This window comes from Diabrotica virgifera, chromosome 6, assembly GCF_917563875.1.
Source record: "Diabrotica virgifera virgifera chromosome 6, PGI_DIABVI_V3a".
NCBI lineage: Eukaryota > Metazoa > Arthropoda > Insecta > Coleoptera > Chrysomelidae > Diabrotica > Diabrotica virgifera.
Window position 1 is genome coordinate 38,928,073 of NC_065448.1, and position 26,069 is coordinate 38,954,141.

General features: G+C 32.7%; 1 protein-coding gene across 2 annotated transcripts; it reads left to right on the plus strand.

The window, feature by feature from the left end:
- Window positions 1-2,137: 2,137 nt before the first annotated feature.
- Window positions 2,138-24,583, plus strand: LOC114326164 (perlucin-like). 2 transcript variants are annotated; one of them, XM_050654007.1, is made up of 5 exons: window positions 2,182-2,290; window positions 8,735-8,788; window positions 13,325-13,422; window positions 16,072-16,180; window positions 24,265-24,583. In XM_050654007.1, exons 1-5 carry the CDS (start codon window positions 2,200-2,202, stop codon window positions 24,516-24,518), a joined length of 606 nt encoding a protein of 201 aa, XP_050509964.1. In that variant the 5' UTR covers window positions 2,182-2,199; the 3' UTR covers window positions 24,519-24,583. The 2 variants fall into 2 exon arrangements, with proteins under 2 accessions (XP_028130222.2, XP_050509964.1); XM_028274421.2 differs by lacking the exon at window positions 8,735-8,788 and having other exon boundaries at window positions 2,138-2,290.
- The last annotated feature ends 1,486 nt before the right edge of the window (window positions 24,584-26,069 follow it).

Consider the following 26,069-nt stretch of genomic DNA (forward strand, 5'->3'; position numbering starts at 1 on the left):
AAAAACAAAATTTTTAGAAAACGGTGTATCCTATCGACTTAAAGCAAGATTACCTTTTATTACTAGAATACCTCACAATTTAATAATTCAGTGTTAAAAAGGCTTTTACAAAGTTACAGACAAAAAAGTTATGCGATAAAATAACCGTTGCCCCACCCAAAACGGACGCGTATGACGGCGGAACTTTACCGCGCTGAGCAGATGGGACGTGAATTGTAAATTGTAGAATTCCCTCATCTTCCTTAGTCTCAGTATCCGTATGGCTTGCAAATTGTAGAAGCCTCGGAGGTGTAACCAGAGAAGGTTCCCATTGTTTTCATTCTGGTGGGGTGTAGAATAGCATTATGTTGTTTAATATGCCATTAGAGTGAAAACTTAGTCTTTTTGCTAGCAGTTGCCGCTAGGGCATCTATGCCATTTCGTTCGTTGCAATCCGGGACTGCACGCTGAGGTTTGTTTTGGTTGGAGACTAATAAGTTTCGAAACCGGTAGGGGTGCTTGCAGCACTCTCTGATTGGACTAGAATATGGTTCGGCTGTGTCTTCGTTTTGCAACGAAATTGAAAATGGTTATTAATTTTTTTATTCGAATTGTTTATCTCAGAGAGCATTTTTTTGCAATAACATAAGTCAGAAAAAAATGATGTTAGAACCATTCCACAGGTGTCAAATGGAAGAGCATGACCTATATTTTCAACTAGGTTTAAAAAAAGAGAATAAAAAGTGCATTTATTAGTAATAAATAATTATGCAAAAGTATCGTAAATCTCTCCTTATAAACTTTTTGAATAACTTTTTCCAAAAAAATTAACTTTTTTACCGTTTTAAGTGCATAACTACCAAGTAATGTTATTTATATCATAATTGATAAAACATTATAATAAATATATATAATTTCTTATATAACAAAATAAAAAGTTTATAAGGAAATATTTACGATACATACTTTTGCATAATTATTTATTACTAATAAATGCATTTTTATTCGCTTTTTTTTAAACCAAGTTGAAAATATAGCTCATGCTGTTTCATTTGACATCTGTGGAATGGTTCTAACGTCATATTTTTCTGACTTATGTTATTGCAAAAAAAAGGCTCTCTGGGATAAACAATTTGAATAAAATTTAAACAATTGAATGAATCGCTTTGAAATTTTTATCACATATTAAGCACCAAAGAACCCTTACCTATATGACAAAAATTTCAAAGCTGTACACTAATTTTTACAATAGATATTGCGAAATTTTTTTTTTTTTGCAATTCCGACCTTTTTTCGCAATTATATTAACAATAAATGAGAGTATCAAACTTTGTAATACGTCATTTTAAAGCTTTTTCCATAGTCTCAAAGATATTTGTACTAAAAAAACCATAAGTTTTACTGTTTTTCATTGATTTGAAAAAAAGGGGAAACATGCCATTTTTTGACACTTAATTGTTTATAAATAAACATGGCCCCCAGATCCTACGCAGGAAATAGAGTTACAATTTGCTCTTATAGGTATTACCTGTCGAAAAAACGCTTCAGTACCCTGGCTGCTCGAGTGTCATGGACAAAACCTTATTACCCTGGACTAAATATACTTTTACGTGAGGACTTTATATGCTGTACCTACATAGTAGATAAATTCCACGGTAGTTTTTGCACTTTAAACAATTAAACAATGTTTAATTATTTAAATATAATTTTTATTTATTGTTAGTAAAAGTTTAAATCTCTGGTGCAACTATATTTCTATTAAAGAATTAATACATTAAATTTTTGTTAGGGGCCCGAAAATTATGTAGTGCCTCGGGCCTGATTTGAAGTAAAATAGGCTCTGCGTGTATGGAGAAGAACAGCCACAGACAAACAAGAGTGGAGGCAAAAAATAAAGGAGGCCAAAGCTCAATTTAGGCTGTAGTGCCGTAAAAGAAGAAGAAGAATGTAACTGAATGAATATCTATAATGTTGTCCCACGTGCAAACATTGCAAAATAGTTAATCTCCATATTTTATTTTCTATTATGAATATTTATTTTCAGAAATTCTACATTCAGTGTATTAAGTCATTATGATAAATACATCGTATTCTTAAAATGTCTTCTATTTTCGTGATAATATACCTATGTAAATTTTTCTGACAACATAATTATCCTGATAATTGTATATAAATACACTTAAATGCGCATAGTTACACCATTATTTTTCTTTAGTCAACATGGCTATGAATCGTAATTATGTCGTACTTCTGTTGACCCTCGTTGGCAGCGTTTTTCTAAGCGCCACCTGTTTGACGTGTTTGAAAGATGGTAAGTATTTGACATTTATTTTTGAGTACTGTATACTATAGAAGTAAAAAATACTTCCTTTTGTAGCTGGTATATATAAATTTTATTAAAAATTTTTCTTAAAAGATCTAAGTTGGACAATAACTTTACATCACAGATTAACTAACATTTTCGGTCTTAGCAGACCATCATCAGGCTAAATCTAGAAATAACTAAACCACTATGAATTAATGCAAAAGGGTTGAAATTTTGACAAAGGTTAAAAATTTAAGAAAAGTGTGGTTACTTACTCTAAATCGTTGTAATTAAAACTAGACACAGAAATTGGTTACATGACCTTTGAATAACAAATTTTAAGCCATATTTGCTTAATTTAATGCGACAACAAGTCGATGTTAGAAGATTAAAATGTATTATTAAATGTGCGTCTTCATCTTTTTTTTATTTAGAAATTCGCATCAACCCGAAGGTTATTAGCGAGAAGCAATTCACAATATTAAAAATTATATATTTACAAAATTAATAGCTTTTAAATAGTTTAACATATTTTTGTGAACGAACAATTTGCACCAAGTGTTTCCTCTAAGTTTGTTGGGATACTGTAAATTCTTCTTGCTGTGGAGAAAACTGGACAGTCTACAATTATATGTTTCACCGAGAGTTTAATCTTACACTGCTCACATTTTGGTTCGGGTTCTGTTGTTATTAAGAACTTGTGTGTCGCACTGGTATGACCTAACCTAAGACGGGTAATTGTCACTTGATCCCTCCTTTTGGTGGGGAAACATCTCCATGGTTTAATGTTCGGTTTAACATTCCAAAGATTGGACACTGAAAATTGCCACCGGTTTTGCCACTCACTTAGGATACGCGATTTGATAACACTTGAAACATCACTAGTTGTCACATACAGTGCAGTGGAATAAGTGTTGCCCCCCTTGTTAACTTGTTTATTTTAAGAATATAAGCAAAACACTCGGACAGGTCGATTTTTAAACTAACCATAGTATATTATAGCATCAACGTTTCGAACTTTACGCGATTCTTCTTCAGGTGACAGCCATAACTTTGATTTTTTTAAACGGGAAAGTACATCATGTGACACCTCATTTAAAAGCTCTTAAAATACTGAATTCAAAAATGTATAATACTTTAATCCTGTTTGAGAGCGTAGGCGCAAAATTTCGGTCGAATTCTTTCTAGATGCAATCATTTTTTTCGAATCCTGAAAAAACTAATAAATATTTTTGAAAAATTTAAACGCAGAATGAAATATTACAGTATTCTCGATGGTACAAAGTCCCTGAGAACTCCTATAATGTTTATTTTAATAAGTCACAGTGGTGGAAAAAAGAGAAAATTTAGTGTGATGTTTAATTTCAAATATATCATTTAAAAAAAACTTTTTGTTTATTCTAAGGGACTGTGAGCCTTCGGTAATAATCTAATCTTTCATTCTGCGTTTAAATTTTTCAAAAATACTTATTAGTTTTCTCAGAATTCGAAAAAAAAGTAAATGCGTTTAAAAAGAGTTCGACCGAAATTTTGGGCCTGCGATCTCAAAAAGGATTAAATACATTTTTGAAATCAGTATTTTAAAAGCTGTTAAATGAGGTGTCACATGATGTACTTTACCATTTAAAAAAATCAAAGTTATGCCTCTCACCTGAAGAGGGATCGCGTAAAGTTCGAAACGTTGATGCTATGATATACTATGATTAGTTTAAAAATCGACCTGCCCCAGCGTTTTGCTTATATTCTTAAAATAAACAAGTTAACACTTATTCCACCGCACTGTATTTCACGATAGTAGAGTCAGCTGAGTTGACGGCTTCACGCGCACACTTGTCTGCTTCTTCATTACCTCTAATACCAATATGTGATGGGATCCAAATGAAGATTACCTCCATATTATGATTTTGTATCTCGATCAGATTTTGTTTTATTTTTCCCAGAATGTGATTTTCTGGGTATATTTTTCCTATGGATTGTCGTGAACTTAGTGAATCAGTCAAAATGATGTATTTCTGATCTGGTGAGGATATAATATATGTCAATGCCCCGTATATGGCATATAATTCTGCATTGAAAATACTATAGTGTATTGGCAAGTTATATTTTTGGCACATATTAGAGGATATAGAATAGAATAGAATACTTTATTGGTATAGCTTTACAGCTGCCATCATAAAGATGGATATACACGTCAGATATACAACACAATATAGTCACAGACACATAATCAAATACCTATACATACACTTAAATTTTAGATTTAACATAATGTACATTGATAAATATGAAAATTATTAATATTAGACAAGAACTCATAACAGCAATCTAGTTGCTAAGTATTCTTCTACACTGTAGAATGCATGTTTACATAGTATACTTTTCACAACTCTTTTGAATTTCACCGGATGCAAAGATCTAACTTCATTTGGAAGATGATTATATAGCCTGACCCCCACATAATCTGTGGACTTCTCAAATTTGGATAGTTTGTGACCAACAGTAACAAACTGATTGGCATTCCTAGTTGAGTATGCATGTAAATCAGAATTTCTCTTGAATGAATGTAAATTATGCTTAATATACAATATGGATTTCAAGATATATATGGAAGGCAACGGTAAGATATTGTTATTAATGAAAACTTGCTTACAAGTATGCCCAAAAGGAATATTGAAGATAAGTCTAATAATTCTCTTCTGTTTAATAAACACTGTGTCTGATTTTGTGGAATTACCCCATAACGTAACATTATAAGTAAGGTGACAATAAACCAAAGAATAATATACATTAATGAGAGTTTTAATACTGAGTGTTCTCTTCAACTGTACTAAAGCATAGAATGAACAATTTAGTTTCTTATTAACATATTCAACGTGAACATCCCAACTCATAAACTGGTCCAAGAATACACCTAAAAATTTTATGTTTGGAATATTTACAATTTCAGGAATAGACACAACTGGCATATTTCGTTTGCATCTAAAATGTATATACGATGTTTTATCAATATTCAGTTGTAGCAAGTTTTGTGTACACCATGTTTGGAATAATCTGATAACCCTTGACACTCTATTTTGAAGCTCTACGTATGTATGTGCTGATACAATCACAGATGAGTCATCTGCGTACATTACAATGTGGTCATGAGTAATATGATCGGGTAGGTCATTGACAAAAATAAGAAATAGCAGTGGTCCCAACACAGATCCCTGCGGCACTCCTACATCTACACTGAAGATGTCTGACCTTTCCTTGTTTAATTCAACATAGAATTTCCTCTCCAGAAGATATGAGTTCAATAAATTTAACATGTTACCTCTTATTCCGTGGACATACAATTTGTTAAGGACAAATTCAAATTTAAGACTGTCGAATGCTCTGGAAAGATCAAAGAAGATACCCACTACAAGAAGACCATCATCAAGATGCCTATAGACAGATTCCATAAATACTTCAGTAGCCCCCTCTGTTGATCTTCCGGATCGAAAGCCATGCTGTTCTGAACACAGTGCATTATTTTTGTCCAAAAACTGTATGATCCTAGTGTAGTAAGCTCGTTCAAAAATTTTTGAAATTACATTTAACAAAGAAATAGGTCTATAATTATCAATACAAGTGTGATCGGATTTTTTATATACTGGAACAATTTTACTTAATTTTAGGTTTTCAGGAAATTCACCTGTGTTGTATACTAGGTTAATTAAATATGCCAGCGGTTCTGATATAACATCCTTGATGTGTTTGATCATTCTTGTGTTTAATTCATCATTTCCAAAAGAATGTTTATTTTTAAGACCACAAATAATATCAAGAACTTCATCAGATGTTACTGGAAAATAAACAAAACTGTCTATAGTCCACCTATGTGATAAAGTACAGTTTTGAGGGTTATTGTCAAGCCTATTTTTTAGTGCATTATTTTTGTCATTGAAATGGCATGCAAAATATTGAGCTAAATTTTTATCATCTGATATTAGTTTGTCTTCAATTTTGAGTTTAATTTTATTAGTACTTTGCTTTCTCCCTATAGTTTTATTTACTATACTCCACATAGTTTTTTGTTTATTATTACTACTTATAATTTGAAGATAATTGAATTCCCTTTTCTTTTCAGCAATAAGATTATTGTATTCCTTCTTGGTAGCTTTATACTCATTCCAGATGTTACTATTATTAGAGTTTTTAGCTTCATTAAATAGGTTTTTTAATTGTTTACTCCTAGCATATATGTCATGATCAACCCAACCTTTACTTTTATGCACGTCCTTACCTATTTTACTTTTAAGGGGACAGTTTGAAGTAATAGCAAAGTTTAAAGTATCCATAAATTCGATAAAAGCGTTATTAATATTACTTTCATTGTATACCTCGTAAAAACCAATCCTCATCAAGTCTTGTTTTAGGATGTCTAAATTATTATCATTTAAACACCTAAAACACTGCTGTTTTATATTAGATTCCATCCTATCCTGATTACGACTTACAACAATGTCAAAAATAATGGCAAGATGGTCACCCATATTGGGTTGATTGACTTGACAAGTATGATTCATAGTGATATTATTAGTAGCAATGTAGTCAATTTTTGTTTTAGTTACTTTATTGTTATTCATGAAAATACGTGTTGGTATATTTGGGATATTAAGAGACAAACCAAACGATTGAAAAAGATCATCTAATCGAAGTTTTTCATTGCTCTGAATTAAGTAGTTGATATTAAAGTCTCCACAGAGATAAATTTTATCAACACGGTTGTGAAAATGACCTAAAATATTAAAACAATTATTTATAAAAGAATCTAGATTGCTGTTAGGCGTTCTGTACACATTAATGACTAGAAATTTACAGTTACTGATTAAAATAGTCACAGCACAACATTCAAAGCTTTCTTCCTCAGAGAATTTACGGCAATCAACGACTGAGACTGCATACTTGTCTGTCCCAGATTTAGATAAAATAAGAGTTCCACCATGTATTTTATTTTTTCTAGTAAAATGGGTTACTAAAGTGTACCCTGGGATATAAATAAGATTAATATTATCCTCATTACACCAGTGCTCCTGAATACATAGAATGTCAGGTTTTTCAGCATTAGAAAAAAGCTCAAGATTTAAAAGTTTGTTTGTTAAACATTGTACATTAACCGAGATTAACTTCAATTTAAAGTCATTTACTATACGTGAAATAGTTGTATTGCTTGAGGACCCACCTAATGCGACAGCGTCCTCCTCATCTTGAAAAACGAGACTAATGCTCCACTGGGCCAGATTTCTCGCTTCCATGCATTCTTAATTAAGTCTCGTCTAATGGTCACTTTCATGGATGCATATATGTCAGGTTTTTTGGACTGATGGATTTCGCATTTTACGCCATCTAAATGATTTTCCAGGAACTTTTCTAATTGCTCCGGTTTTGTGTCAGGCTTTAGGCGAGTCACATGTAGGTTGATCATTTGTGGAACAGCCTCAATGTTGCAAGGTGACTCGGTACTTCCAACTAAGAACTTCCTCTTTTTTCTATGAGCTACCTGTGTCCACGCACCGTTGCTTGAAGACTCTGAAAGAACCGGAGCATTATTTTCAGTGTTCAACAGATTATGTAAAACAGTTTGAGTTTTGGCTTCTTGCATTGCGGCACTCATTTGTCTTGATGTAATGTATTTTTTTTCATTTGGCACTTCATTTCCAAAGTTTGTCGATGTTGAGGATCGCGCTAGCGTTCCGTCTGCAGGAATTTTAGTCACTACTAATTCAGTTTGTTTACTATTAGTAAGGTCATTAACATTTTGTAGTTGTTTATCATCTTTACCAGGGGAAGTCCAGTTTTTTCTTTTGTCAACGTTAATTACCTTGAATTCAGGTTCTTTAGTTTTTTGTTTTACTTTTTCTTCAAGGAGCTCGTTAGTTCTTTTTAACAATTGATTATTATCAAATAAAATTTTATATTTTTCCTCTTTTTCACTTAAAATTGTTTTTAGAAAATCAATTTCCAACTGTAGGATATGTGCATTTACCTCTTGAGTATGACTTACTGAGTTTCCTTTGGGATTTTCAGATTGTTCACATGTCTCACATACAATTCTAGTATCACATAACTTTATACATTTCTGCTTTTTTCTTGATGAACAAGATAAATGAAAAATACTTCCACATTTTATGCACACTATAACGTTAGTAGTTTTCTGGCAACATTTGAATGCTTTTTCCTTAAAATTCTCATCATTTACAGAGAGGAGTAATTTCACGTGCGCATCGTTCGGCGCCATCTTGATTATCGGCGCTATCTTGATATAACTGCTGCTCCCACGCCATCTGTTGATTTTGAAGCATCTGTATATTTATATTTGAGAAAAATTTGTGTACTTTGATAATAAGTTTTGCAGATTTTGATGTATTATCCTATGGTTAGTAGTATGTTTGTCCAATGAAGTTAAGGTAGTAATTATTTTAGGTACTCCCAAAGTCCATGGCTCAGCAGGTTCAAAACTAACGGGAAAGCAAGGAGGTAAGGTGATGTTAAAATATGAGAGATCCATTTTAATGCGGTGGTAGAAAGGTGTGTGTAAACGTGGTTTATTGGAGAAAAATGTTGATAATCGGTTAAGGTGATCATATTTGAAGGTGAGGTTGTTTTGGATTTGCATTTGATTTAATTGCATAGGTTAACTTTAAGTACATTATTCTGTAGTAGAGTGATGGTTCAGCTGCTTCACAATACAGGCTTTCTATTGGTGTGGTTCTGAAAGCTTCCAAGACAATGCGGAGGGCAGTATTGTGGATTGAATCTAAAATTTTAAGGGAAGACTCAGTAGCCGATGAGTATGCTATCGCGCCATAGTCTAATTTAGATCTGATTAGAGTTCTGTAGAGAGAGAGCATAGTTTGTCTATCTGTTCCCCAGTCTTTTTTTGACAATGATTTAATGATATTAAGTCTTCCTTGGCATTCGATTGCCAGTTTCTTAATATGTTCTTTCCAATTTAGATGTTGGTCGAATGTCATTCCCAAAAATTTTACATTATTATTCGAACTAGAGGATTGTTATATGTATAGTGAGAGTGATGGGTTGTTAGGGTAGCTTTTCTTTGAGAATAATATAAGTTGTGTTTTTTCTGTAGAAAATTGAAATCCACAACTTTGCGACCATTTCTCTAGTTGATGTAAAAACGTTTGTAGCATATTCGTGATGTTTTTCATATTTTGACTTCTCGCATAGATAACAAGGTCGTCTGCATATAAGAGACCTTTCAGTGGTGAGTTCATATTGACTAGGACATCGTTTATTGCTACTAAAAAAAGTGTAGGGCTTAATACTGATCCTTGTGGAATACCATTTTCTAGTTTTGCTTTTGATGATAGCATACCATTAGTTTTAAGTTGGAATGATCGATTGGTTTAGAAGTTGTTAATGAACGCTAGGCAGTGTCCCCTGATATTTAAATTATGTAGTTTCTTAATTATAAGGTGTTTCCAAGTGGTATCATAAGCTCCCTTAATGTCAAAAAATATAGCGACGCATTTTTGATTGGTAGCAAAAGCTTCAAGTACATTCATTTTCTAATGCTAATATATTGTCTATTGTTGACCAATTTCTACGGAAACCACTTTGATTTGGAATGATTAGGTTTCGATTCTCAAGAGTCCATAAAAGCCTTTTATTTACAATTTTTTCCATTAATTTACCCATAGCACATGTCAAAGATATTGGTCTATACGAATTTGGATTACTTTTTGGATGGTTTGGTTTTAAAATTGGTATAATGAAAGATTCTGACCATTGTGGTGGAAATTTATGTTGAGTCCAGATTAAATTAAATAACTTTAGTAAGTACTGATGAGCGTTGGAAGGTAACTTTTTTATAAATTTTACCGGAATATCATCAGGTCCCGATGCCGAATCTTTAGATGAGTTAAGGGATTCGTTGTATTCTTCCATTAAAAAAGGAGAGTTGATAGGACTTTTATCTATCTTGTCGAAGTTAATTAGATTACGTTCTTCATGTTGCTTAAGTGTGATAAAGCTCTGGTTATACTGGGTATTACTAGATCTGAGTTTATAAGTGTTAGCCATTTCTTCTGCGATTTCGTCGTCGGAGGTAATAACCTTATCTTGAATATTTAGTGAGTTGATTTTTAAATTCAAACTTTTTCCCGATATTCGTTTAATCTTCTTCCATATGTCACTCGTAGGAGTAGAGCTGTTTATTTTAGAAACATAATCAATCCAGGATTGACGTTTAGCTGTCTTTATTGTCAATCTAGTTATGTCTCGAGTTCTCTTATATTCTAGTTGGTTTTCAAGTGATTGTGATTATTTCTTTTGTATTTATTAAAGGCAGTTTTACTTTCTCTAATGACCTTTTTACAAGACTCGTTCCACCATGGAACTGGTGTTAAGTTTTCAGCTGCCTTAATAATTATTTTGGTCAAATTGTCAAGATATTCTTCGACATTAATCATTGTTGAGCACTTGTTTATATACGATTCTATCTGTTCTGCGAAATGCTTCCAATCAGCTTTATCTATTTTCGTTTGGGAAAGAAATGGGTTGTGCGGTTATGTTGATTGTTTTCTATAATTAATGGATAATGGTCACTGTTGTATGTGTACTGCATTGTATACCAAGAAAAATGTGGGTAAAGATCACTGTCACATATTGTTAGATCAAGTGGAGTAGCTTCTCCAGTTCTCATATTAAATCTAGTCGGGCTTCCGTCATTTAAAAGAGGCAAGTTAAGATGATCTATAATTTCTTTAATTACGGTACCCCGTTGGTCTTTATATGCTGATCCCCAGATGTGATTATATGCGTTTAGGTCACCCAAAATGATTCGAGGAGTAGGAATTTGTTTGAAAAGATCCTCTAGTTCGTATCTGGATATTATTGCTCCAGGAGGTAAATATATTGCAAATGTTTATATTAGTTTTCCCAATAATGGTGACAGCAATGGCCTCTAAATTAGTATTTAGAGGTATTTTTATCGAGTCATATGAATTTTAATCAAAATTGATACACCGCCACTAGCAATGTTTTGGTTAAGTCTTATTTGGTTATGACAAACATAGTTTCTTAAGTTTATATTTTGATTTGGTTTAAAATTGGTCTCTTTTAAACTTACTAAATCTGGATTTTGTTCTGAAAGAATGATCTGTAGCATGGGAAAATTATTGAAATAGCCATTTATATTCCACTGTATTAATTTATTAAACTCCATTTTAATTAGTTAAATTTATTTATTGATTCGTTTGTGAGGAGTCACTTTTTGTATCGTATACTAGGTCCTGTGGGACTTGCATCTGTAAGTGTTTTAGAAGTATTTTCCTTAATTTCATATTTCGGGTCTTTGTAGATCTGTCTTGAGTATAGGGATATATTTTGTTTAACATATCGATGAGACCTGTAAAGTTGTCTGTATAATTTTCAACGATAATAAATGGATCGGGTGAATTCTTTATGTTTTCGAATAGGTCTGTTATCTGAACATAGCTTAGAATAAATGGTGGTGACTGCTGGTTTATGAATGCTTCTAGAGATTTTGCTTTATTTTGTTTTTTCTTTTTCTTAAGATTAAGTGATATCTCTGCTGGTTTATTAGTGGTATCATTAGGAGGCGGGAAAGGACTTAAGGTATCGTCAATCGTTCTTTTTGAACTGTTTTGTGAAGATTCAATATTCATATGTAAGATAGTTGATTCGCTCTCAGTTTGTTTGGTGTTCAGTTGATTTTTTGTAGTTGGAGTATCTGTTTGAATTGAAGTAGATGCTGGTATGATGGTTGATATTTCTGGAGGAGTAGATATTGGGATCTTTTCTGCTGTGGTTGGATCAATAGAATTTGGGTTTGGATCGATAGGTGCTGAAGTGTTGGTTGATATTTCTGGAGCAGTAAATGTTGGGATTTTTTCTGCTGTGGTTGGAGCGATAGGATTTGGATTAGAATTGATAGGATTTTTGCAGTTAGTTGCCGTATGCCCATTTTACAGTTGTAACATGTTAGGTTGCCACTTGATAAGAAGATTCTGTGTGAAGTATTATCGTACTTGATTACAAACGATTCTGGAATTGTGAGATCTGTTGGGCTGATAAAGAGTTGCCTTCTAAAGCTCAGTATATGACTAAATTCAGGTAACTGTGCACCAATTTTTAAAAAGGACATTGTAGATAGAATTACAAGTCCCATGGATTCAAGTTCTTTAATTAATACATCATGAAGAATTGAAGGACAAACATTAGAGTGATTTATTCTTTCGGAGGGAGTTATATACCGTCGAGCTTGTATAATCTGATTATTAACTTCAATGTTGCCGTTATTTTCATTCATGAATTTTTCTACGATATTTTTAGATGATCAATACAAACATATTTTATTGTTTGATAATCTAGAGCAGAATAGTATATATTTTGGATGGATGATTTTTCCCAAAGAAAGAAGGTAATCTTGTATTTTCGCATCTTTAATGGAATTAAAAAAAATGTCCTGGAGCTTTGAGGGGAATTTATCTTGAGTAAGAGCGGTAGAGTAACTTCTTGGTGCAGAATTATCCATTTGAGAATTGCCTGGTAAATTTAGTTCAAAATTTTCTGACATATTTTTTGATGTTTAAACATTTCTAAGTACGGACCTGTTCCCCGTCAGAAAAAAGACCGAGCGGACACACAGGTCGACGGTAATTAAATGTTTTTGTTTAACGTCAAGCAGATTTCGATATGAAAATTTTCAATGATGTTAAATACTAATTAGGTGTTTTCGGTGAAAATTACAGTAAAACTGTACTTACAAATTTGCCAAGTTGAGATTCAGTTATCACTAGTAACTTCACCAAGATTGGTTGAATTTTGAAAACTTATTCTCACTTGATTTTAACTATTTTGTAGAGCCAAAAATAAACACACCGTTACATCTTTGCTTAGTAGGACCAACTTATTTTCCGTTATCTTGCCGGTTATTTAGCGCACTCATCATTGTATAATTATTATGTGTCTATTTTTTCATATTTAACAACTTACATGTATGTATTATCATGTTATATTTTTTTACAGTATCGCAATGGGAAAACATTTTTAGAAATTCCAAAGAATCAGTTATTCCACTCAGGCATTGGGGAAATAAGAGCTATTGGATAGGCGACGCCTTTCAGGTATTTGAATGATTCTTTATACAAACATAAATGAGTGAAACAAACAACAAATAAGTGATAAATACAGCTCGATTTTTTTCCAAATTCGCATCTCATTGGTTTTTAATGAAATGAATAAAAACGGAGTATAAACTCACGAGTACGTTCTCATGAGTATGAGCATAAAGTATAAGTTTATACTCTATTTCATATGTATTTTAACATTTGGAGTATATACTCCATCTACTCTTATGTATTGTGAGTAGAAACTCATCACATCAAAATATTTTTATTCATATGAAATATAGTATATACTTTATGCTCATACTCATGAGAACATCATGAGAACTCATGAGTTTATACTCCGTTTTTATTTATACCACTAAATGAGTGGTCTATAGTCTGGTTATAACTAAAGTTACCCCCCACCCCTATCCGTAGGGGGTCGTGTTTGTTATAATTCGATAAATTTTTGAAAAATATTGAACACATATTTTTCAGTTTTTTAACCTCATGCTCATTTCGCGAAATATGTATTCGCTATTTCTTGTAAAACTTTGTGACTCGCCCATTTTCTTTACGCCTTGCTCAAATCGTAAGATTTTTGAAATATACACTCTTCTGTACAGTGGCGTACCGATAGATCAGCGGGCCCTGGTTCCAGTTGGGATGCGGGCCCGCCCTCCCAATAAAAGCACACATTGTATATCAAAAGTTTTTAATAAACATTAAATATAAATAATCATATATGTATCATAAAATATATCATATATTTATAAAACCTCAAGCTAATTTATAGTCTATTTACTTACGGTTGCTGCTGTGAATTTTTAAGAACCGCTCGGATTGAGATTAAATTTGGCATACACATTTACACATAGCTAACCTGTGAAAGAAGAAAAAGTGATATTGTGCCGATGCGTGCTTTTGCCTTGGGGGTGAGTTTATTTTTATGTTGCAACAATTTTTTCCTTCAATTTTGGACCTTGTTATGGGGAGGGAGAATATCCCCATTTTACCTCCCCGTAGATCCGTCACTGGTCCGAGAAGGTGTCACTTTTCAATGAAAATGGCAAATTTTCAACCACGAATAACTCAAGAAGTATTGTAAAAATTATAGAACAGTTTCTGCTTAGAATTAGGTTCTCTAACCACTCCCGTGGTTATTGTTACCAAAAAATTTCTACCCCGAGAAGGGGTGAGAACCACCCCTAAGATTAAAGCGTATTTTGGCATAAGGTAGACTTTGTTTATTGAACTATTCCCTACTTACTGTGAAAATATCAAGTGCATTCATGCATTAGGACGGAATTAGGGGCCAAATATCCTCATTGACTGCATTAATAGCGCCAAAAACTTATTATCCATAATACCCGTGGTGCCTTCAACGTTTAATGTCCGACTAAATATTTTTATATGCAAAAAAATTAAAAGAATTTTGAATTAATTAGTTTTCAAATAAGTACATTTACCATCAATAGTTGTAACGTAATTGTGGCAACCATAGTTTTACTTAGGTTGTTATTTGTCAACTTGACAGCATTTAACTATTGTTCATAGTTATTTAAATTTAATACCCTAGGGTGTTATTTTGAAAAATAATGCTCTAGGGAAATATGTCTATCATATTTAACTAACTTTGATATCATGTCATTATTTATCAAATAATATACCAGTCGGATATTAAATATGTAGATATATTAATAGTGAATATACTTTTCCAACAAATTCTTTTTCGTAATAGTAGTCACTCGAGCGTTATGGGGACCTATTGGGCTGTGAAGAGTAGGTCCTAAAGCCAAAAAAAGTTAAGTAAGGTTTTCCATTTTAGTGGGCGCTTGCAATTTTTAATTTAATTTTCCATTTCCAACAATCGTTTTTTCCGATTATAACGCCATCTACCCATAATTCGAAAAAATGTTTCGAATAAAAGTTACTTATTTTTACGTAAGGAATCCAAATCTGCAATAAAAAATGGGGGCTCCTATTTAAGATGTTGAAGTAACTCCCCACCCCACCGCCGTGGGGGGTCGTGTTTGGTGCCATTCGATAAATTTTTCAAAAATATTGAATAAGTGTATTTTAAAGTTTTTCGATCTGATGTTAATTTCGCGAAATATCGCGGGATTTGTATTTAAAATAAATATTAAATTTACCCCCCACCCCTCTCCGTGGGACGTCGTGTTTGGTATCATTCGATAGATTTTTAAAAAATATGGAGCACCTATTTTTAGTTTTTCGATCTGTCATTCATTTCGCGAAATATTCGCTTTTTTCTTGTGAAACTTTGGGACTCACCCATTTCCTTACGCCCGGCTCAAATCGTCAGATTTTTGAAATATACACTCTTTTGGATGTGGATGTAGTTAACTTACCTTATCTTAATCTGACAATTTCGAGTTTTTTTAGGATAGATTTTTTTTCGGGTCCCCCTTAACGAACTCCCCTGTGTTAAGGCAATATATGGTAGAGGTACATCTGCAGGGTACCAGGTTTCTTCTCATATGCTAATCTGACGCGCTCGAGTAACTGCAAAAATCCCCGCTTGGGCTCCCCTACCATAAGAAAAAGATCGTAAATCAAAATTTACGATCTTTCTTTTTTCCTTTTCTATGCGAAGTAAATTTAAGTATTTACATTCAAATGTTTCTATATTAATAATTGTTTTAGGTTCCTTGGTACGAAGCTGTAACCTTTTGCAGCCAAATTCATATGCAATTGCTTACCATTACCTGCGAAGAAGAAAATGAACAGATTTTCAACTACTTAAAAGATGCTGGTAAGTGTATTTTCGTTTGACCTTTACAACTTCCATTAACATAATTAAATAGCCTAAAACATAATTTTTTAGCATCTTAATTAAATTAAATACCTATTTACAAAGACAACATAACTGTAGTTTTAATGTTTTACATAAAATAGAGAAAACCTAATTTCTATGAAAGAATTTTAATTAGTCTGTCCATTCTTCTTCATTTGTGGCTCTATCTCTCATTTTTCCTCTGATCCCTTCTCTCCATTCCAGTGCTGGTCATCCTCCTCTTCTATTCCATGGAACATATTTTAAGGCTTGTTTTGGCCATCGTTTATCATTCATGGCATTACATGCCCGTACCATAAAAGCGGTTTGGATTTTATTGTATCTACGGTGTTGTAGATCCTTCCTGTTCTTTTTCTTATTTCTTCATTTGGGATGCGATCAAGTCTATATATCCGACACGCTCTTCTCAGATAGTTCATTTCTACTACCTCCAGTTTTTTCTTCTCATTCACTGTCATTTGCAAACATTCAGATCCGTACTTCAAAATTGGTTCTACAACCGACCTGTAGATTGCCATTTTGGTCTGTAAATTAATTTTAGGAGACCAAAGTAATGAGTTTAGTGTTTGTACCACATTTCGGCCCTGTTGTATATACAGGGTGTTTGGTAAATAATGGGCCAGATTCCTGAGGTTAAAATAGGTCGATTTAAGCTAACTTACCTTAGTACGAAAGTTGATAATAACCGAAATACTGGAAAGTTAAACGGGTGTCAAAGTTAAACTTTTATTTTATTTATACTTGAATTTTTCGTAACAGGCATAGGATAATAACACGAAATTTAGTAAGCGGGTTTTTTTGGGACAAGAAATCTAAATTCGCTACCAAAAATGTTGTATTACCCAGAGGGCGCCACATACGCCTTTCAGCGCTTATTTAATAGGTTGAATTTTTTTTATTACCCACTCTGCATACTTTTTGAATCAAAACTCTTAATATTTTAAAAGGTGATACAGTAGCGATCAACAGGTAGCCAAAACGCGATCCAAGATTGCGGCTGTAATTTTGAATATTTTTTCGAGATATTTGGCACACGTATTCGTAATATAATAAAGAATGGCGGTACAGAGACCAATTTGAAAAATATATTAATATGTGGAAATTACTCTGTAATTAAATACAATATTAAAAAATTGAGCCTGTACCGCCATTAAGAAGAACAAAAAAATACATTTTCTTCAAATAAACTTTTTTATCCGATGCCTAGATTTTGTGTCATTTTGGAACTACTAATGAAATAAAAAATTTTAGTAGTTCCAAAATGACACAAAATCTAGGCATCGGATAAAAAATTTTATTTGAAGAAAGTGTATTTTTTGTTCTTCTTAATGGCGGTACAGGCTCGTTTTTTTAATATTGTATTTAATTACAGAGTAATTTCCACATATTAATATATTTTTCAAATTGGGCTCTGTACCGCCATTCTTTATTATATTACGAATACGTGTGCCAAATATCTCGAAAGAATATTCAAAATTACAGCCGCAATCTTGGAACGCGTTTTCGCTACCTGTTGATCGCTACTGTTTCCTCTTAACAAAGGTATAATACATTCATCTCGCTAAACTCAACCGTTTTCGAGATAAATGCATTTTAAATCTGCGAGGCAACATAATTTTTTGCATAATATCATTGTAGTTACACCCTAAAAATATCTTAAAACCATAAAAATTTCCAAAAAATGTATCGCAAATTTCTTTAAATGGAATTTGCGATGCAATGACATAAATATGAAATCTGGCACAATTATTATGGTTTCAAGTGTATTTCTCTGGTGTAACTATACTTAATGATATGCAAAAAATTGTATCGCAGAATTAAAATGCGTTTATCTCGAAAACAGTTGAGTTTAGCGAGATGAATGTAGTATACCTTTTTGAAGCAAAAATATTAAGGGAATAAAAGTTTGGATTCAAAAAGTATGTAGAGAGGGGGATAAAAAATTTAACGTATTAAATGATCGCTGAAAGACGTATGTGGCGCCCTCTGGGTAATACACAATTTTTGGTAGATAATTTGGGTTTCTCATCCCAAAAAACCTTCGCTTATCAAATTTCGTGTTTTTATCCCATGCCTGTCAGGAAATATTCAAGAATAAATAAACAAAAAGTTTAACTTTGACACCCTGTATTTCGGTCATTAAAAACTTTCGTACCAAGGTAAGTTAGCTTAAATCGACCTATTTAACCTCAGGAATCTAAGGTTAAGCTATGGCCCATTCTTTACCAAACACCCTGTATAATATCTATGTATAAATAGGACAAATAATCCCTGGATAAATAATCCCGGACAAAAAACCCCACAAACTATAGACCAGAAAAAAAATCACCAGATAAAAAATCCCCACCAAAAATCCCCACAAAAAATCATCCCCAGACAAATAAAAATTTGTACACTACGTTTGGTTTGTACACTTTTGTATAGCAGCCTCCCCTTTATCGAGAGTAATAATAAATGGAGTCTTCCATGTATTCTTGAATAAACACTATTCTGTCATGTAAAATTTGAACTTTTCGGCATTAATCCATACTGGGTAAAACCAGTTGGAATAGGAAATTGTAATTAAAAATTTGGTAATCAAAATTTCAATTCATGCTTATTCTTAATTGATAATCATTATTTTCGAAACGAAAAGCGGTTTCATGCACTGAGGCTGAAAAATATTTGCGTCGATTGCGTGTACGGAAAACCTTCTGAGAATTTATTCGGCACCAAATATTTCTTGGGGATTTTTTGTCAGGAATTTTTTGTGGAGATTTTTAGTCCGTTGATTATTTTTTATCTCTGGATTATTTGTCCGGGGATTATTTGTGGGGATTTTTTGTGGGGATTGTTTGTGGGGATTTTTTCTGGGGATTTTTTGTCTAGGGATAATTTGTGAGGATTTTTTGTCCGGAATTATTTGTCCAGGGATTATTTGTCCTTACACGTGTCAATTTAGGGTCACATCGGGTTATTGGCAGGTATTTTCGTAACAATACAGGGTGTTTAATTGGGAAACGGAAATACATAAACGGTGAATAGAGGGCAATGAGGCGGTTCTATGTGTTCTAGATAAACTACATTTATTACCTCACCGATTTTTATAACCGAGTTACAGAGTGTTTTATCGATTTTGCCCATTTTTTTCTGGACCCATAACTTTAGAACCACCCTGTATATTATTTTGATATGGTACCTACTCATATGACTTATTTAGAACCCAAACCACCTAACTAGTAATCACACGAAAAATCCAGGTGCGGACTAAAAAAATTCTAAATTCTCAATGGCTTTGAAACAACACCCTGTATATTGAAATTTTCAAAATCCGTTTGCACATTTTCAAAGAGCACAAAAAACTGAGTTTACAGGTTAGCTTTAATTTTTTGCGCAGTAAATTAAATTAATTTAATTTTAATATTAAATAATATAGAGGGTGTTTCATTAATAATTGTCCATATAGTAACTAGAGAAACCTTAGCACAAAATACGAAGATTTAACCTAAAACACTTAAATAAAATGTGGTCTCTTACTGAGTTACAGGGTGTTTTATCTAAAAATTTAAAAATTATTTTTGCTCAGCATTTTAAAACTATTCGACGTATCCTTTTCATGCTTGGCATAAAGTGCGACTACTATACATCCTACTAAATTATGATAAACAAACATTTCTAGCTACTACCAGAGGCGTACGACAGGGGATAAGGAATGGTTGATCCTTCTCAAATTCTACGCCACTGGAGGAATTACTATTTTAGTATTGTTTTTAGATTCTTCAATACTTTCTACGTAAATAACATACTCTTCATTGGTAACGATAAAGTCATTAGTTTTCGAGATATTTGAAGTTAAATATGAAACGGCACAGTTATTTTGATTAATTTATGAAATATGATTCATATTTATGATTAAAATTTAAAAATTATTTGTACCCAGTATTTTAAAACTATTTGGCGTATCCTTATCTGGGCGTATCTGGGCAGAAAGTGTAGGTACTGTACACCCTACTAAATTAAGATAAATAAACGTTTCTATCTACTACCAGAGGCGTACGACAAGGTGTAGTGCCTGATTGACCCTTCCCAAATTCTACGCCACTAACGAAATTGCTATTTTAGTGTAATTTTTTGCTTTTCCAGTACTTTTTATGTACATTTTTTAAATAAATTTTTTTAGATAAAACACCCTGTAACTCAGTAAGGAGCCACATTTTATTTAAGAGTTTTAGGTTAAATCTTCGTATTTTGTGCTAAGGTTTCTCCAGTTACTATATGGACAATTATTAATAAAACACTCTGAATATTGGCATTTTTAAGAACTCAAATTAAAATGACAGGTTTTAAAGTTTTAATAAACTTTTTAAACTTTTAATAATACATTTACATTAGTAAAGTTAATGAATAAATACTCAATTTAAAAATAATAATCATTTACTACGTTGGAACGATCCACTTACTAATCAAAAGAAAAATCCAGGTCCGGATTAACAAAAAAAAATATATATAAAGTAATAATTACCTTAAAACAACACCCTTTAAATTGAAATTTTCAAAATCCGTTTGAACATTTGAAAAGAGCAAAAAAACTAAGTTTAATGGCTCGCTTCAATTTTATGAACAGAAAATTTAATGATATTACTTTTAAAATTATATCGAAATTTTTGTTAGAGTTTTCAGAGTTCTTAAAAATTTCAAGATAATTTTAAAATTAAAGTCATTCAATTAGCTGCGCAATGAATGGAAGCGAACCATTAAACTTAGTTTTTTGTGCTCTTTTCAAATGTGCAAACGGATTTTAAAAATTTCAATATCCAGGGTGATGTTTCAAGGTCACAATTACTTTATGTTTTTTTGTTAATCTGGACCTGGGTTTTTCTTGTGATTAGTAAATTGGTCGTTCTAAAGTAGTAAATAAGTATTGATTATTTTTAAAATAAATATTTGTTCATTAGCAATATTTTATGATTAAAAGTTAATCTGCATTGTAATCTGAGTTCTTAAAAATTTCAATATATGTAATATTATATTGAATATTACATATTATTACGTAATTTCAAAATTAAAGTCATGAAATTGTCTGGCTGAAATGATCAAGCAAACTATTAAACTTAGTTTTTTGAGGTCTTTTCAAATATGCAAACGGATTTTGATAATTTCAATATACAGGGTGTTATTTCAAGGTCACAACGAATTTATAATTTTTTTTGGTCCGGACCTGAATTTCTCGTGTGATTAGTAGTTAGATGGTTTGGGTTATAAATGAGACATATGTGTACCAAGTATCAAAAAAATATACAAGATGGTTCTAAGGTTATGTATCCATATAGAAAGAAATGGGCAAAATCGACAATGATGTTGAATAATTCTATAGTCAATTAAAACAGACACTTAACAATCTAAAAAGGAACGAAATCACATATATTATTGGAGATTTTAACGCGAAAATTGGTCAAGGACGAAGATCTGACCTGATAGGTGAATATGGACTAGGGGAGAGCAATGAAAGAGGCGATAGATTATACCAGTTCTGTCAAGAACATGACATGATAATCGCAAATACATGGTTCAAATTACACAAAAGAAGATTATATACATGGAAGGGACCAGGAGATACCTCACTTCATATAATTAGAAATCAGATAGATTATATTCTAGTAAACAAGAGACTTAAGAATGGTGTCAAGAGATCAACGACATATCCTGGTGCAGATATCGGTTCAGACCATAACCCTCTAATAGCTGACATCCAAGTGAAGCTCAAAAAAGTCGAAGAAAGCCCCAAAACACCAAAATTACATATATCAGCATCCAACAAAACACTAATAGGAAATGACCTGAATAATGAGCTAAAGAATTCAACAAATGAAAACAATACAGAAATATGGAACACGTTTAAAGATCTTTCCTGGAAAGTAATGGAAAAATATACAACAACAATGCAGAGGCACAAAAAACAACAATGGATGACTGATGAAATCCTGGAGTTGATGGAGCAGAGAAGAAAACTGAAAGATAACAAAACAGAATACAAAGAAAAACAGAAACTAATTAAACAAAAAATAAAGGTAGCTAAAGAAAAATGGATGGAGGATAAATGCAAGGAATTAGAAAAGTTAAATGAAAAACATGATACGTTTAATATGTTTAAAAAAGTTAGAGAAGTAGCTGGTCTTTATCATAAGAAAACTCCACATACTATAACCGATTCGTCGGGAAAAATGATAATAGACGAACACGAAATTCGAACTACCTGGTATAATTATATAAATGAACTGTATAATGATGATAGACCCGAAGAACTGGAGACTTTAGATGAAGGTGAAGGACCAGAAATACTAAAATCAGAAATACTACATGCTATAAAATTGGCAAAAAAAAAGAAAGCCGTTGGTCCCGACAACATACCTACAGAAATGTTAAAGCTCATAAATGAGGAAAACATTGGAATACTAGTCAAACTTTTCAATGATGTTTATTCGACTGGTGATATCCCTGAAGATTGGTTAAAGTCCGAATTCATAACCCTACCAAAAAACCAACGTCCGAAAAACTGTAGCGATTATAGAATGATAAGCCTTATGAGCCACACTTTGAAAATCTTTCTACGTATCATCCACAGTAGAATCAGAGATAAATGTGAAGAAGACCAGGATGAAACACAATTTGGCTTCAGAAATGGACTGGGAACCCGGGACGCACTCTTTGCACTAAATGTGTTATTGCAGAAATGCCGAGATCAAAGGAAAGACGTCTTTGCTGTATTTATTGACTATGAGAATGCCTTTGATCGAGTACAACATCACAAATTAATTAAAATATTAAAGGATAAAGGAGTTGATAGTCAAGATGTACGAATCATAGAAAAATTATACTGGCGTCAAACAGCGACACCTTGCATAAATGGAAAATCAACAGAAATATGCAAAATACAAAGAGATGTCAGACAGGGTTGTATACTGTCCCCACTGTTATTCAATTTATATTCAGATAGAATATTTAAGGAAGCGCTGCATAATTTTTAATGGGGTGTGAAAGTTAATAGAATTCTGATAAATACAATCAGATATGCAGACGATACAGTTATTTTAAGTGATGATATGAATGGATTACAACACCTTTTAAATGCCATTGATACAGTGGGAAGAGAGTTTGGCCTAAATATAAACTGTTCAAAAACAAAATACATGGTATTTAGCCGTTTGGCCCATCAAGATTCACGGTTATATGTTGATGGTCATATAATTCAAAGAGTACCCAGTTTTAAATATCTTGGTTGCCGTATTACTGAACAACTAGATCCAGATAAAGAGATAAAATGTAGAATCGAGATAGCCCGCACGATATTTTTAAAAATGAGGTCATTCTTCTGTAATGATACCTTGCAACTTCAACTTCGAAAGCGTATGATTAAATGCTACATTTGGTCAGTCCTCTTGTATGGTGTCGAAGCATGGACATTAAAAATATCCACCATTAACCGTTTGGAGGCCTTTGAAATGTGGCTGCACAGACGTATACTGAAAATATCATGGACGGCTATGCTGACAAATGTGGCAGTCCTTAAGAGAGCAAATGCTACCCGCGAGCTGCTTGATAACATCAAATATAGAAAGACGGCCTATTTTGGACACGTAGTAAGGGGAGACCGGTATAATATTCTTCAACTTATTATGATGGGTCAAATCGAAGGACGCAGAAGAATTGGTAGAAAGCAGGCCTCTTGGTTGAAGAATATCCGGGAGTGGACAGGAATAAAGAAAGCAGAACACCGATTTAGAATAGCTCGAGACAGAGACAGTTTCGCCATGTTAATCGCCAACGTCAAGGGGACTTGATAGGGCACGTTAAGAAGGAGAAGGGCAAAATCGATAAAATACTCTGTAACTCGGTTATAAAAATCGGTGAGGCAATAAATGTAGTATATCTACATAGAACCGCCTCATTGATCTCTATTCACCATTAGGTATTTCCGTTTCCCAATGAAACACCCTGTATAATAGAATCGACACTCTTTTCGTTTGTCGTTGAGTGACTATTGAAAGCTTATTTTGATATTGCAGGCAAAGGTTTCGAATACTGGACATCAGGTAACAGAGTAATTGACCAAAATAAATGGCTATGGCTTCCTTATGGTAAACCAGTGGAGTACACGAAATGGTCCGTTGGTCAACCTAGTGATCCAGTTGGAGAAAAATGTTTACAAGTTTGGAAAATTGGAGAAAAATTAGAATGGAACGATAGACCTTGCTGGGTTCCGTTTTATTTTATTTGTGAAAGGTATAATTATCAAAATCTAGCATCAGATAAATGTTAATAATCAGGCGAGGTTGAGTCAATATTGTAATGCTTTAGAAAATATTAAACACATTTATTATTAAATGCATTGTATTATTTATTTGTAATTATCTATGTTTATAAGAATGCAGAATGCAGCATGACACCACTACATACATTAAAGACTCTTTAAGTACCCTTAGTTCATAGTTATAATAATATCATCATGATATAATAATCTAAGAAATAGCACTACTGATCATGGATTTCGAAGTCCAAGATAAGGCGGAAGGAAAAATAGCACCAGACTATCTCGGTTTTAATCACGAAAAATCCTTGTATTCTTGTCTTCAGCTGGAAAATTAAACATACAGGAACTAGAGAGATTCTAGTCCTGGAGCCCGCATAATAAAAAAATAAAAATAATAAAAAAAAGTTTATTAATAGCAAGCTGAAAATTTGTTAATAGCTTAACGGCGTCTAGTTGGACAAACTTTGATGTACGGGAACACTGGAACAGATGAAGTGTTAATGGTGGAACAGGTTAAAAATTTAGAACGTCAGACTACGAAAACGTCAGATGTATTTTGTCGGACAGAACTTCCAATTGATTTGTTACCCTTTCATGTCATTTGATATCTTATAGGTGTCGGACTAGTAAAATGCCCAACATATTTGTCGGACAAACATTTTTTTATATACATAAAGTTTGCTATTGAATAAACTTAAAAATAGCCTGCTAGTTTTTACAATCATAAACTTGTCAGGATAACACGTCCCACAATTAAAATCACGTTCCACAATTAAAACTTCTCTTGGTCCAGTGTTCCCATGCATCAAACTTTTGCCGACCAGACACCGTTAAGCTATTAACAAATTTTCAGTTTGCTATTAATAAACTTTTTTTGGTACGCGGTATCCAGGCCTATAAATATAAAGTATATTATGATGATATGATCCCTAAAACCCAGAAACTAAAGAAGTTTCTATTAAAAAACTGCAATACTGCAGCATTGCAGTGTCCAGTGAACAGTGTATTGTCTGGAGCCTCAGGAGACTGAGACCTCGGAAGGCCTGGAGATGACGTGAGAGAGAATGTCAAAAGCTCAGCCCAGTTATTATCGACTCAGTTCAACCCGGAAGCTTGGTGAGTTTAATTTTTTATATTATTTTAGCTTTAAGGGAATCGGTACAAAGTTTCGGCTCCAATGCTATTTACATGGGATTCATTTTTTCGAATCCTGAAAAACTAATAAGTATTTTTGAAAAATTTAAACGTAAAATGAAAGATTAGGTTTTTACCGAGGGCCGAAAGTCCCTGAAAACTTCTATAATGTTTATTTTAATAAGTCACAGAGGTAAAAAACTAAGAGAAAACGTAGTGTGATTTTTAATTTCAAATAACTCATTCAAAAGAAACTTTTTATTTATTCTAAGAGACTTTCGGCCCTCGATAATAATGTAGTCTTTCATTCTGCGTTTCAATTTTTTAAAAATATTTATTAGTTTGTTCAAGATTCGAAAAAAATGGACACCATGTCCGTGGTGATATTTTCCAAATCGAACATTCGCTATCTTTGATATACAACGC

Bases quoted from the DNA above. Each gene is read 5' to 3' on its own strand.
- LOC114326164 (XM_050654007.1), top strand. From the start codon at position 2,200: ATGGCTATGAATCGTAATTATGTCGTACTTCTGTTGACCCTCGTTGGC. The intron at 2,291-8,734 runs GTAAGTATTTGA...TAATTATTTTAG, and splicing joins TTTGACGTGTTTGAAAGATG to GTACTCCCAAAGTCCATGGC. The intron at 16,181-24,264 runs GTAAGTGTATTT...TTGATATTGCAG, and splicing joins CAACTACTTAAAAGATGCTG to GCAAAGGTTTCGAATACTGG.